We start from the raw sequence: 14,465 nt of genomic DNA, 5'->3' as shown, positions 1-14,465 counted from the left end.
ACAACATACTCAGTGGTAAGAAACCAGAAGCTTGCCTAGATCAGGAACAAGGCAAAGATGTCCCCTCTCACAACGCCTTGTCAAAATCAAACTAGAAGTCCCAGATAATGTAACAAGTCAAGAAGTGGAAATAAAAATTATAGATATTAGGAAGGAAGAAATAAAACTGTCTGCAGATGATAAGATCGTCTATTTAGAGAATCTTAAAAGAATAGGCTGGGCGCGGTGGCTCACGCCTGTAATCCCAGCACTTTGAGAGGCTGAGGCAGGCGGATCACAAGGTCAGGAGTTTGAGACCAGCCTGGCCAACGTGGTGAAACCCTGTCTCTACTAAAAATACAAAAATTAGCCAGGTGTGGTGGCGTGTGCCTGTAATCCTAGCTACTTGGGAGGCTGAGGCAGGAGAATCACTTGAACCCAGGAGGCAGAGGTTGCAGTGAGCCAAGATCGTACCACTGCACTCCAGCCTAGGTGACAGAGTGAGACTGTCTCAAAAAAGAAAAAGAAAAAGAAAAGAAAATCTTCTTAAAGAATAAACCAAACAAAAACAAAAACAAAAAAATCTCCTAGATCTAATAAGTGATTATAGCAAGGTTGCAGGATACAGGGTAATAAAATGAAACTCAGTTGCTTTCCTATATACCATCAATGAACAACACCATTCATTAATACATTAGGGCCCCCAAAAATAACTACTTAAAAATAAATCTAACAAAATATATATAAGGATTATATAAGGAAAACCACAAAACTGATGAAAGAAATCAAACAAGATAAAAATAAATGGAGGGATATTCCAACATGGATAGGAAAAGCCATTATTGTTAAAATATCATTTCTTCCCACCTTGATCTACAGACTCAATACAATCCCAATCAGAACTCCAACAAGTTATTTTGTGAATATTGACAAACTGATTCTAAAGTTTACATGGAAAGGCAAAAGACAAAACACAATACTGGAGAAGAAGAGTTGGAAGACTGATATTACCCAACTTCAAAACTTAACTATATAATTACAGTGATCATGACAGTTGTGGTATGGGCAAAAGAACAGAGAAATTAGTCAATGGAAAGAACAGTTTGGCAGTTTCTTACAAAGCTAAACATAGGCTTACCATATATAATATCCAGCAATCACACTCCTAAGCATTTACCCAAATGAGTTCAAAAACCTGCCCAGGAATCTTTATAGCAGCCTTATTCAAATATGGATAACTGCTGTACATCTACACAACGGACTATTCAGCAATAAAAAGAAATGGCCTATCAAGTCACAAAAAGATATGGAGGATCCCTTAAATGCATACTTCTAAGTGAAAGAAGTCAGTCGAAAAAGGCTACATACTCTGTGCTTCCAGCTATATGATACCTGGAAAAGGCAAAGCTACAGAGATAATAAAAAGACCAATGGTTGCTAAGGAGAGTGGGAAGAAAAGAGAGATAAATAGGTGAAGCACAGGGCATTTCTAGATGGTAAATCTATTCTGTATGATACTGTAATGGTAGATACATGGCATCACACATTTTTCAATACCCATAGAACTACACAACACGAAGAATGAACCCGAGTGGGAACAACAGGCTTCGATTAATAATAATATATCAGTGTTAAAACTGGTGCAACAGTTTTAACAAATGCACCATACTAATGCAAGACATTAATAGAGGAAAATCAGGGGGCAGGATATGAGAACTCTATAATTTCTACTTAATTTTTCTGTAAACTTAACATTGCTCCAAAAAATAAAAATAATTTTTATTTGTGAGACAGGGTCTTGCTCTGTCACCCAGGTTGGAATGCAGTGGTGCTATCAGCCTTGACCTCCTGGGCTCAAGTGATTCTCCCAGCTCAGCCTCTCAAGTTCTCAAGTAACTAAGAGTACAGGCATGCACCAACATGCCCAGCTAATTTTTTTTTTTTTAATTTTGTAGAGACGGGATGTCACTATGTTGCCCTGGCTGGTCTTGAACTCCTGGGCTCAAGCAATCCTCCTACCTCAGCCTCCTGAGTAGCAAGCATAAGCCACCATGCCTGGCCTATTAAATTTTTGTTAAGAAGTCATAACCAGCTTTGGCCGGGCATGGTGGCTCATACCTGTAATCCCAGCACTTTGGGAGGCCAAGGCAGGCAGACCACGAGGTCAGGAGTTCAAGACCAGCCTGACCAACATGGTGAAACCCTGTGTCTACTAAAAATACAAAAATTAGCCAGGCATGGTGGCACACACCTGTAATCCCAAATACTCAGGAGGCTGAGGCAGGAGAATCACTTGAACCCAGGAGGCGGAGGTTGCAGTGAGCCGAGATCGTACCACTGCACTCTAGCCTGGGCGACAGAGCGAGACTCCATCTCAAAAAAAAAAAAAAAGAAGTCATAACCAGCTTCAATTGATTTTAGAAACATCACAGGCTCTTCCTAAGTTGCTGGTTCCTGTGATATATCTGAGGGAAAAACATATATGCCACTTATTAACAAGTTTAAGAAATAAAGGAGGGGAGAAAAAACTATTATATGACTTACCTGTTGCTTCGAAAGTCAATTTTATAGAATCCCAAGGTGTCTGTTCTTTGGATATGAGTCGGAAATGAGGAGGATTTCTTGGAGAAACTTCTGGGGCAGGAAGATACCAGTTTTTCCTATTTAGAAAGGAAGCTTCAGTATTTAGGGTGCTTTATTATTTGATGGCTATCTGTAACTCACAGAACTGTTCAGCATATATGAACACATTTTTGGGTATGAAAATAAACTGACAGACATGATAAGCAATGCCAACTCCAACAAACTTAGGTTATTTTGTAATAAAACCTTCCCAACGTTAAGAACAAAGGAGTAACCTAGGTGATCTTGATTCCACCACCCATCCTATTTCTTCTCGTCCAGTCCTTCACTGCCAAGCTATAAAATCTTCCCAGAGAAAACAATCTTTTTTTTTTTTTTGAGACAGAGTTTTGCTTTTGTTGCCCAGGCTGGAGTGAAGTGGCGCGATATTGGCTCACCGCAACCTCCACCTCCCGGGTTCAAGCAATTCCCCTGCGTCAGCCTCCCGAGTACCTGGGATTACAGGCATGCACCACCGTGCCCGGCTAATTTTATATTTTTGTTAGAGACACGGTTTCTCCAGGTTTGTCAGGCTGGTCTCGAACTCCTGACCTCAGGTGATCCACCCACCTCGGCCTCCCAAAGTGATGGGATTACAGGCATGAGCCACCGTGCCCGGCCACAATTTTTGAGATAGATGCTTACTGGCTATTATATTAGTTAGAAGGGCCACCTTTTCTAACCACTCAGGTTTCTAGAGAAAAGATTTTTAAAATTTGAAAAAACAAAACTACTCTTCTGAGTGCTTTATTCCACTAAAAAAAAAAAAAAATGTTTCATAATGATAGAAAAAATAGTACAAACACCACTGAACTTGTATATTAAAGGATGACAGTTTAAATGATAAGAGTACTGATATGGTGACAAGACTTGAGAACAAACTAACCTTAAGCAGAAAAATAATGAACCAACCTGATCAGAAAGTGCACTGGAAGATACCAAGGAAAACCACAAAGAGGTGCATTCTCCTCACAGTGAGCTCGGATACTATCATTGATCTCAGGAATGTGAGGGGTTATGTGAGAAATTCCAGTATAATCAAACCCATTGATCCATATTCCAGAGTCCCGTTTAACTGCATTTCCTTCCAAGTCATGGAATGTTCTAGTCATATGCTGAAAAAAAAAGACTAGTGAAAAAACTGTTTCAACTAGTACACCCACATTCCCACCCCAGATTACAAAAATGGAGTATGACAATACCAAGAAATGATGTGGATATGGAGCAAGTGAATAAGACACTGAGAGTTTCTAAGGTACTGCTAGCGTTCTTTATTTTAAACTGGAAAATAGATATATAGATTATTGTTTTATTGTATCTTCCAAATATATTTAGGATTCCTATAAAATGTTTTTGAAACTTACTATTTCAGACTTAAAAGACGTTAATGTTAGAGCTGCTTTTAGATAAGGACTTAAAACAAATACATCCTAAGCACATATACACATACACACTCATTTCCCTATTAGTGTTTTATGAAGCTAATTCATGTGCACAGAAAAGTGGGAATTGCAGCTCACCACTAGACGACAGCCTTGTGCCTAACAGAATTCTATGAAAAGGCACCGTGCTCCATTTGAAATAACTTTATTCACGGCAGAAACCAGCCTGAAGAATACCAATCAGGAAACAAACAAACAAACAAAAAAAACACTGCATAGGGCAGGAGCCGGCAAACTGCAGCCAACAGGGCAAACTGTCCACTGACTGTTTTTATATACGAACCGTTATTTGAACATGGCCACACTCATTTGTTTGGGTATACTCTATTGCTGCTTTCGCTCTGTTTCACTGCAACAGACTGTATTGCTGACAAAGCCCAAAATATTATCTTGTCCTTTACAGGAAAAGTTTGCCAACTTCTGGCACAGTGGAAGAGAACCCCCAAACAAATCAGAAAATGACTTTTTAAAAATAAAAATCCTGCTTTTCCTAAGTATTATTGACATAATTATAAAACTTAATACATCATGAAAAACACACTGAACCTTCTTAAAAAAAAATCCGTTCTTCACTAAAGGTTTTACAAATTGTAAAATCTCACATAAAATTTATCACAGTGTCCTTCAGGACTATAACAAGGAATTGTTGTTTGGCCCCTTTTCAAAACCTCCTAAGTATTTTTAATTTTTTAAGTCCTTGAATAATTAGCTAGGTATAATTCCTCTGGCATTTCTGTTTGGCTAGATTAGGTTAGATGTGACTCTTGCCCTTAAGGGTATATGTTATCTTGAAGCAGGATCTTTCAGTTAGAGAGGATAAAATACAAATAAGAATTATGCAAAATATACAATATATTAGTATGTGTTCACAAACATGAGAAAGGGATGGGTATAAGGCATAAGATAATTTGTGTAGTATGAAAACTTTTAAAAACAATTTAGAAAAACTAACAATTTAGCCATCTCTAACAGAGATGACTAGAATTGAGGCTTACTGCTTTATAGTACCAGGTCTAAAAAATTTGAAGAAAAAGCTGAGATCTAAAATAAGTCCTCAAACTGGCCAGGCGTGGTGGCTCACACCTGTAATCCCAAGCACTTTGGGAGGCCGAGGTGGGCCGATCACCTGAGGTCAGGAATTCAAGAACAGCCTGGCCAACATAGTGAAACCCTGTCTCCACTAAAAATACAAAAATTAGCCAGGCGTGGTGGCCAGCGCCTGTAATACCAGCTACTTGGGAGTCTGAGGCAGGAGAATCACTTGAACCGAGGGGGCAGAGGTTGCAGTGAGCCAAGATCGTTCCACTGCACTCCAGCCTGGGCAACAGACCAAGACTCCATTTTAAAAAAAGAAAAAAGAAAGTAAGTCCTAAAACTCACTTTATTAAACCCTTTCTAAGTTATAGTTTCACTATCACATATCACTTTGAATGATACTTAAGATTAATTTTACTAGCACTTCTAAATATCAATTTTATTTTGCCAGTTGACAGTTTAGATTTTACTCAGCCTGTATACATTTTCACAATCTGTATTTCTAAAAACTCATTATTCCATAATAAATATTTGCTCCTGTTTTTCCAAATAGATGCAGTTTTATAATTTGAATAGTAATAAAAACAAGCAAACATTTCCAGTTCAGTCTCCTGGGAGATATATGTCTAGCTGATAAGAATGCCTCTTGACAGTCAGTCTTCTCCTCACTGCCTTACACACAAAAAAGGTGAGTATGACTAAATAGGTCAACAGCAGAAAGGTCAGCTGCGCTTGCTATTCACTACTGAAGCTCAAAACACACAGGGCTTCCTTTCCAGATCTCAAATACCTCATGCAAAACTGCTCACCTGAAGAAACACTCTCTTTGGCTTCGGATTAGCAGGATTGGAGCTATATGGAAAAAATGTTCCACTGCAAACAAGGAGGAATGTAATTGCACATACCAAAGTTAAAGTTAGCATGGTTTTTTTTGTGCTCTTGGCAAGGTAGATGAAGTTAATCTAAAACACAAACCACAAACAGAAATATTACAAATTCATTCTAGTGGTGGAAAGGTGTTTTTAACTAACTTTATTTTTAACAGTATTACCTAACAGACCCTGAAGAAAATTTATCAGCAGGTGCTAGCATACTCTAACATCTAGTAAACAAAGCACTAACTCTAGGAGATTTCCATTACAGGTGAGAACCTAGAAAATGACAGATGCCTCCAATCTGCCATGATGGTGCCACCTTTTTGGCATGCAGCCATAAACCAAGAGGGAAAAAGGAAAGTCAGGACTGTCGCTGTCCTTAATGTGCAAAAAGAACAGAAATGTAGATGTAATGGATTATTCATTAAATAACCAGAGATAAGCTTTAAGCTTAGGCAGATCTGTTTGGACAAAACTCAAATTCCACTCATAATGCTTTAAAATATGTCAAAATACTAAATTCATCTCAACTGGCATAGAGATGTACCTTCAAGACTCTGCCAGTGGACCTGCATAAGAGGAAAAACTGCATTACAAAGTAATATCCCTCTAAGTGACAAATTAACCAATGCCAACATAATCAAAACAATAAATCTAGGCAGTAAATGTAAATGACTCAGTCTCAAGGTTGGCATCTAGAAAATCCTAAATATTTTCAATCCTAATGAAATCGCTGAACTAAAAACTGTAAAGGACACACACGACTCACAGAGTATGTCCACAGATCCCTTACAGGGTCTGAAGAAGCCATTTGGGGAAACTTTTATGTGAAATTTGAAATTGTTCTAAGAAGCCACATTTTAGATATTGTGAATACTGAGAGAAAGACGGACAGCGAGGGTGACACATTTTGTTTTGCTAGCTCAGCCTCAAGTCCTCAGGTACTCTGTCATATTTTTGTACTCAGTATACAAATGTGAGATGTGTGACCTGAGGCTCGTACTGTTTTGCTGCAGATGCCTCTGGATGGAATATTGGTATACTATAGACATGAAATCTAAACCCAGCTCTCCCCTTTATGCCTTCTTCATTTTATTTCTCTACTTATTTCCATAAGTAGAAAAATAACATGAATGTGAAATTTTATTTTTTCTTCTGGAGACAGAGTCTCGCTCTGTCACCCAGACTGGAGTGCAGAGGCACGATCTCAGCTCACTGCAATCTCCAACACTCAGGTTCAAGCGATTCTTGTGCCTCAGCCTCCTGAGTAGCTGAAATTACAAGTGTGCACCACCGTGCTCAGCTAATTTCTTGTGTTTTTAGTACAGACAGGGTTTCACCATGTTGGCCAAGCTGGTCTTGAACTGCTGACCTTAAGTCATCCACCCGCCTCAGCCTCCCAAAGTGCTGGGATTACAGGCGTGAGCCACCATGCCCAGCAAGCAGTCAGTTAATAGGTGTCCTTAAGTTATTCTCTGCTGGACCTTCATGGTTATACGTATACTGATTGAATGACAGGGGAAATGGGGACTGCTGATACAAGTGGGGTCAGGAGGAGAAGACTCAGAAACAGCTCAGTCATCAGCACACAATGGACATTTCAGAGTCCCTTTTCATGCTTCTCTTCATTTTATTTTGCACCCATCTCAGAACCTAGAGTGACACAGGATGCAATATTTCAGGAAGGCCGAGGCACGAGAATTGCTTGAACCCAGGAGGCGGTGGTTGCAGGGAGCCGAGATTACACCACTGCACTCCAGCCTGAGTGACAGAGCGAGACTCTCTCAAAAACAAACAAACAAACAAACAAACAAAAAACCGTGATTGCTTGACAAGACTTTAATTGCTTTCTAGCAGATGTATTTAATAAATCCCCAAGGACTGAAGGAAAAGCTGTCTGAAATATGCATTGTGGTTCAATTCTCCATTACCCAAAGAAAACAGTCTTACTCTATTAATAAGCCACTATCATTAACACTGCTACACATAAGTAAGAAAATAATTAAAAGAGTGATAACTCATGGCATCAAAGTGCGGCAGGGCTATTTCACATTATAATGAAAAATAAGTGAGCTTTCTAAAGTATTCCAAGAGGCAGTCTTCTCTCCAAAAGCTTTCCCAATAAAATATAATTTACATGATAAGACACTTTAATCCTCTTTCTTCTGGTTTCCAAGATTTCCATGCTTTGGGGACATTTTCCATTTCCACAATGAACATCTCCAGGGTTCCTTTTGCCCCCTTTCATATTATCAGTGGAACAGAATTTAAATGTCCCCTATCTGAGTCATCTTTTATGGACATCCATAGCTCCCATTCATGACTATAATTTAACAAATAAACGGGGGTGTGGGGGCATTCGGTTCATAACTAGTTGACTTCAGATTAGATTAGAACCTAATCTATAGATAACAAAACACCACTGTCTCCTTCAATCCTTACAACAGCAAACCTATCAAAAATACAGATGATATAAGGGTTACTATTAAACTCAAAAGCAGCAAACCCTACAGGCAGCAAAGAACATTTTAGAACTTTTCATACATCCCTATGAATACCAGTAAGGATTATCCTTATCCTTATATTATCCTTAATAATTATCCTATAAGTAAAATGGTTGGAAGGCTCAGATCTCTTTTAAGACTAGTACAACCAACCTCAAACAATAATATGCATAAGAATTACTCTACAAGACTATATACACAAAGTCACATATATAGAGCTTTACTGGCTATAAGGGACTTCCACGGATGATGCTGACCATGTGTGTAGTATTTTCCTTACCTGCTGTCTTTAGAACCTAACTTCCACAAAGTAAAGGGGTAACGAATGCCCTTTACTATATCAGTATGAAAAGGCTCACTATCATCTCCATGAAGGAAAGAACTATAATAAAATCATAGCTCCTTTTCCTATTTGGTTCCCTATCCTCAAATTTCAAGGTGCACCTCTGAGTGTTCAATAATTACTTTTTATTCTTAGGAATTCCCACCAAAAGAGCCACAAAACAGAGACCTGCATTCTCTGGAGGGGCCCATCTTGGATCGTGGAGGTGGACATCAAACCAAAGCAAAACCTTGCTTGGGGCTTACTCTACTCAAGGGGGGTCTGGTCTTAAACTCTGCATCACTGTCTTTTCTTCCCTCTGGGAATCCCAAGGGAAGAAAAAAAGGGATGGCAAACACAGGACTCTCCTTACTAGGGCAGGACACTGATATGGCAAAATGAGGACTGACAAGGCCTGTGATCATTTCATTATTTGGTAAATGAAGGCACGTTTGGGTGTCATAACAGACTCAATTAACAAGCTTTCATGTGGTAAGCAACAAGGTAGTGGAATGATAATGAAAAAAGCCTCATGAGATTTAGTCTTCCTTCACTAGCTCTAAAAGCACTAATAAAACCACCCATGTATCTATTCACATGTGCCTCTAATTAGTAATTTCAAAATATACTATTAGGATCATTCACCACCAGGCAATCTCTAACAATTAATACCTGGTAAACGCTCTACAAATTCACTCTCAGGTATCTGACAGGCTATTTGAAAAGAGGTAAATCAGAGAATTTGGAAGGATAGGGAGGCAAAAAATTTTTAAACAGCAACAACAAACTCTATACTACAGTTTCTTACGATACCAAATTTACAAGATGCATGGCCATTCACCATTTCTTCTGCTTCAGATTTTCTCAATAAAGTACACGTAACACTATTTCACAGAATCTAGTATGGCTAAATTCATATTCATATAAAAAATGAAGAAAAAGAAAAAAACTTATTTTCTCTTACAAAATAGGACGAGAGAATCATTGTACAACCAGCCAAAATGGATGCCAGCACAACATCAGGTGGGATTTCAGAACCACTTCTCCCGAGGATAGGGGTAAACATCTCAAATACTGCCCAGATGAGGTACAATGCATAAAGATAAGGAATAAACATCCCCAAAAGGTAAAAAGCAATAAATTTTCCTTGGGCACCTAGGGAAAAAGAGAAAAAAAGCACACATCTATGAAATCCTCCAGTGAGATACAAATTTTTATAGTACTGGTGTGCCTTGGTACCGTAACAGAAATTAGGTTAGATGTGACTCTTGCCCTTAAGGGTGTATGTTATCTTGGAGTAGGATCTTTCACTCAGGATAAAATATAAGAATAAAGCAAAATACACAAGTAATATATTAGTATGTGTTCACAAACATGAGAAAGGGATGGAGTATAAGGCATAAGATAATTTGTGTGGTATGAAAACTTTTAAAAACTAACAATTTAGAAAGCCTACTCAATAAAACCAAAAAAGAAAGAGTCCCTGAAAGCCTTAAGTATTTTAAGGTATTCTCCCATGTATATCAAAATCAAAAATACCCTACCATGCTGCTTGAAGTCCTTATGCACACAGAGCTTTGTGAGCAATGGGAATGCTACCCAGACAGCACTAATAAATGCCGAGCAAAGTCCTTGGTAAGTGAGGGTAACAAGAAAACAGCAATGGACAAACAGCGAAATGTCAAAAAATACTTCTCCCAGATACTGGTCACTGGCATTCTGAAAGAAAGAAAAATATACAAGTAGTCTCATTCAGGGGTCATGCATAAAGAGCTTTTATTATAGTAACACACTTTCCATCACTCAGGAAAGCTACATTTTGTTTCAAACACAGTCTGCTCTTTAAACTGATTTAAAGTAAACACTAACAAAGCTACCTCCCCCATCATGAAGTAGTAAATTCAAATGTAGCACAAGAAAGGGCATTTTAACAATATAGAGTATAAATGCTCCATGTAATCTATGCTTTTCTTCTACTAGGCTAAAAGTAGAAATTTTCCAAAATAGAAGAAAGGACTCTCCTAAAAAACATTGATCTCTGTAAGCTTTTCAGTTCATGCCAACTCCAAACACTGTTTCAAGCAAACTAGAGAAATGACCTGTGAAGGAACGTTAGGAACTGCTGCAGCACCACCAATAACCCACACCTGGAAAACTGCAGCACCTTTAAAGCAATCTGGAGTTTGGCTTATTTTCATGAGTTTTTTCTATCTCCAGTTGGTCTTGTACTGCACCTTTGCCCCCTTCTTGTATTCCTCATGATTTCCTATTATAAAATTTGATCTTACAGTTTTTGAGATTTAAAGTCCAAGGGTTCCTATGTAGCACCTTGCACTCTTCAAAATAAAGTTGCCATATAAACTTTTTTTTTTTTTTTTTTGAGACAGGTTCTCGCTCTGTCGCCTAGGCCGGAGTCCAGTGGTGCGATCTCGGCTCACCGCAGTCTCAGCCTCCTGGGCTCAAGTGATTCTTCTGCCTCAGCCTCCTGAAGTAACTGGGACTATAGGCATACACCACTACACCCAGCTAAGTTTAAAAAACAAAAATTTTTTTTTTGGCAGAGACAGGGTCTTGCCATGTTGCTCAGCCTGGTCTCAAACACCTGGCCTCAAGCAGTCTTCCCACCTCAGCCTCCCAAAGCACTGGGATTACAGGTGTGAGCCACTGTGCCTGGCCTAATATGAACTTAATACATTTTAACATCTGCATGAGTAATTCTATTCACACAAACATGAAAGTTTTAATTACGGGGCATAAATACAAAGATGGAAATGGAGAAATAGATATATTAAAGTTTCTCCTTCTTCAAGGGCTCAAGAGTTTCTGTGAAGTGTTTTCAAAACAAGTTACAGTTCATGTAACAACCCCTCCCCGCTCCCAACAATGACAGATAGGCTACAGCTGCTAAATACTTAAGTTATTAACGCTGTGTTGATCAAGAGGCTTGGTCTTTAAAAATAAGAAAATTATTATTATAATTCAATTTGAAGCTGAATGCCACTCAGATATTTAAAAACAAAGATCTCATTTTAAGTGCCCAAACTGTACCAAAGATAAAATATCCCTCGAATCTATTTTCCTCCTCACCTCTATTTATCCCTTGCCCACTCCTGCTCCATTCCAATCCACTTTATACATTGTTATCAGTTTTCTTACAAATTCTCTCACTGACCTGCTCAAAACATTTTCATAGTGGCCCCATTGATTTTTAGAATCATGCTCCCACTTCACCCTGGCCTCCTTTTCCAGTTATTGGACTACCTCCTTGTCTTCACCACACTGGACTGTCCACTAACTGACACAGATGCATTTTATACATTCCCACCTTAAACTGCTCATCAATCTGTTCCCTACCTGGTAAATTTTAACACATGCTTCAAAAACCCCATTCAGGCCACGTGCAGTGGCTCATGCCTATAATCCCAACACTTTGGGAGGCCAAGGTGGGAGGATCACTTGAGGCCAGGAGTTGGAGACCAGCCTGGCCAACATGGTAAAACCCTGTCTCTACTAAAAACACAAAAATTAGCTGGGCATGGTGGCACACATCTGTAGTCCCAGGTACTTGGGAGGCTGAGGCACAAGAACAGCTAGAACCCAGGAGGCAGAGGTTGCAGTGAGCCAAGATCACACCACTGCACCCCAACCTGGGCGACAGAGCGAGACTCTGTCTCAAAAAAAAAAAAAAAAAAAAAAAAAACGCAAACAATTCAAATGTTGCCATCTCAGCCACCCTGACTTCCACAAGCAAAATTCATCTCGCCTCCCCTATATTCTTACAGCATAGTTATATGTCAGTCTCACTTCATCCCACAATATATTGCAATTATTATCATTCCCACACCTTCCCAAACGAAACTGAGAGCTCCTCAAAGAAAGAGATCACATTCCTATGGCTCTCTTATGGCATCATTCTTGTTTTTTTAAAAAAAAAATAATAGAGATGTGGTCTCACTTATATTGCCCAGGCTGGTCTCAAACTCCTGGCCTCAAGCAGTCTTCCTGCCTTGGCCTCCCAATGTTGGTATTACAGGTGTAAGCCACCATGCCCAGTCTCTTATGGTATCATTCTTCTGCTACCATGTTCACTGGGCACTTAAAGAATATTTGTGAAAAGAAAATGAAACACATCACTCTTTCTACTGTGCTTTTACCCTAAAGTGTTACGATCAGACAACTGAAATTAGTAAAAGTAAATGAAATTTTATTACACATTTCTATCCTACTTCTGCCCCAATCAACAATAGTTAGCCACACTCTGATTACATACAATTACAATAAAAATAAGCATGTGAAATTGAGCCCCACGGTGTAATTCTTTTGGGAACTGAAGCCACTAAGATAAAAATATGAGCTCAACCATAAGCAGATGGCTAACCTCAAAGAACCTTTCTTCAGCAGGGGCTGCTAACATGGAACGTTCCACAGAACACATCCCAACATTAACTGAAACTCAGACCAAAGTTCAGATACCAAAGACATACTTGTGGAAGGATGTTGGGTTAAAATCATCCATGTCTCATTCTAATCTTTATCAGGATAAATTGAAAACAGTAGGCTTACATGGAGCTAAGAAAGATCTTCCTCTTTAATTCACATAAACAATCTGAAACCATGACTCTTCACTGTAATTCATTTTTAGACCTATTATTTTACAGCTTTTTAAATTTTTATTTGTTTGTTTGTTTGAGATAGGGTCTCACTCTGTCCCCTAGGCTGGAGTGCAGTGGTACAATCACAGCTCACTGCAGCCTTGATCTCATGGGCTCAGGTAATCCTCCTACCTCAGCCACCCAGGTAGCTGGGACTACAGGCACACACCACCATGCCTGGCTAATTTTTTGTATTTTTTGTGGAGACAGGGTTTCACCATGTTGCCCAGGCTGGTCTTGAACTCCAAGGCTAAAGCGATCCGCCTGCCCAGCCTCCCAAAGTGTTGGGATTACAGGCATGAGCCACGGCACCCAGCCCATAGCCCTAATTTCTTTTTTTTGAGACAGAATCTCGCTGTCACCCCAGCTGGAGTGCAGTGGCTCAATCTCAGCTCACTGCAAGCTCCGCCTCCCGGGTTCACGCCATTCTCCTGCCTCAGCCTCCCGAGTAGCTGGGACTACAGGCGCCGCCACCTCGCCCGGCTAATTTTTTGTATTTTTAGTAGAGACGGGGTTTCACCATGTTAGCCAGGATGGTCTCGATCTCCTGACCTTGTGATCCGCCCACCTCAGCCTCCCAAAGTGCTGGGATTACAGGCGTGAGCCACCGCGCCCGGCCAGCCCCAATTTCTAATTTTATTTTTGCCAAACAAATTTATGCATTTGAAACCATAATAATATAACAATATTCTCAGTATAAATCATTTGGAACCCTATTTCCCTTCCCTCTGTTTTCCTTAGCAATGTGTCTTTTAACTCCAATGACATACATGCATGCAGAATCTGAATCAACAATACACAGTTAAAAAGAAAAAATAGCGAGGGAAAAACTGAAAAAACTTTAAGTACAACATTCTTTTAGGCAACAAATACTTGCTGTGTGTTAATGCTGTGTGTCAGACACTACCTAAGCACAGAGGATACAGAAATAAATAAAACAATCCCTATCCTCAAGGAGCTTACACTCCAGTGGAGAACAGATATTCAAATAACATAAATAAGTGGGTGAGCCCAGGACATATTTACAAACACTG

General features: G+C 39.3%; 2 protein-coding genes across 10 annotated transcripts in view; one reads left to right on the top strand and one right to left on the bottom strand.

Annotated features, from left to right (window-relative positions):
* Positions 1 to 7,744, top strand: part of RIC1 (RIC1 homolog, RAB6A GEF complex partner 1) — a 173,814-nt gene extending 166,070 nt beyond the window's left edge. The window contains exons 29-30 of the transcript XR_008537235.2: positions 5,632 to 5,766; positions 7,604 to 7,744. The gene's annotated coding sequence lies outside the window, so the exon portion shown is untranslated. The remainder of the gene's footprint in view (positions 1 to 5,631; positions 5,767 to 7,603) is intronic.
* The window catches only part of ERMP1 (endoplasmic reticulum metallopeptidase 1), a 127,487-nt gene that overhangs the window by 10,707 nt on the left and 102,315 nt on the right, over positions 1 to 14,465 (bottom strand). For all 9 annotated transcript variants that reach the window (XM_063788728.1, XM_063788731.1, XM_063788733.1 and 6 more), the window contains 5 exons: positions 10,324 to 10,498; positions 9,744 to 9,934; positions 5,888 to 6,040; positions 3,514 to 3,716; positions 2,524 to 2,639 (listed from right to left, as the gene is read on the bottom strand). In XM_063788728.1, coding sequence (XP_063644798.1) covers positions 2,524 to 2,639; positions 3,514 to 3,716; positions 5,888 to 6,040; positions 9,744 to 9,934; positions 10,324 to 10,498 — 838 coding nt within the window. The remainder of the gene's footprint in view (positions 1 to 2,523; positions 2,640 to 3,513; positions 3,717 to 5,887; positions 6,041 to 9,743; positions 9,935 to 10,323; positions 10,499 to 14,465) is intronic.

Source organism: Pan troglodytes, chromosome 11 (genome assembly GCF_028858775.2).
Source record: "Pan troglodytes isolate AG18354 chromosome 11, NHGRI_mPanTro3-v2.0_pri, whole genome shotgun sequence".
NCBI lineage: Eukaryota > Metazoa > Chordata > Mammalia > Primates > Hominidae > Pan > Pan troglodytes.
The sequence above is the reverse complement of the archived record's forward strand: the minus strand, read 5'-3'. Positions and strand labels throughout refer to the sequence as shown.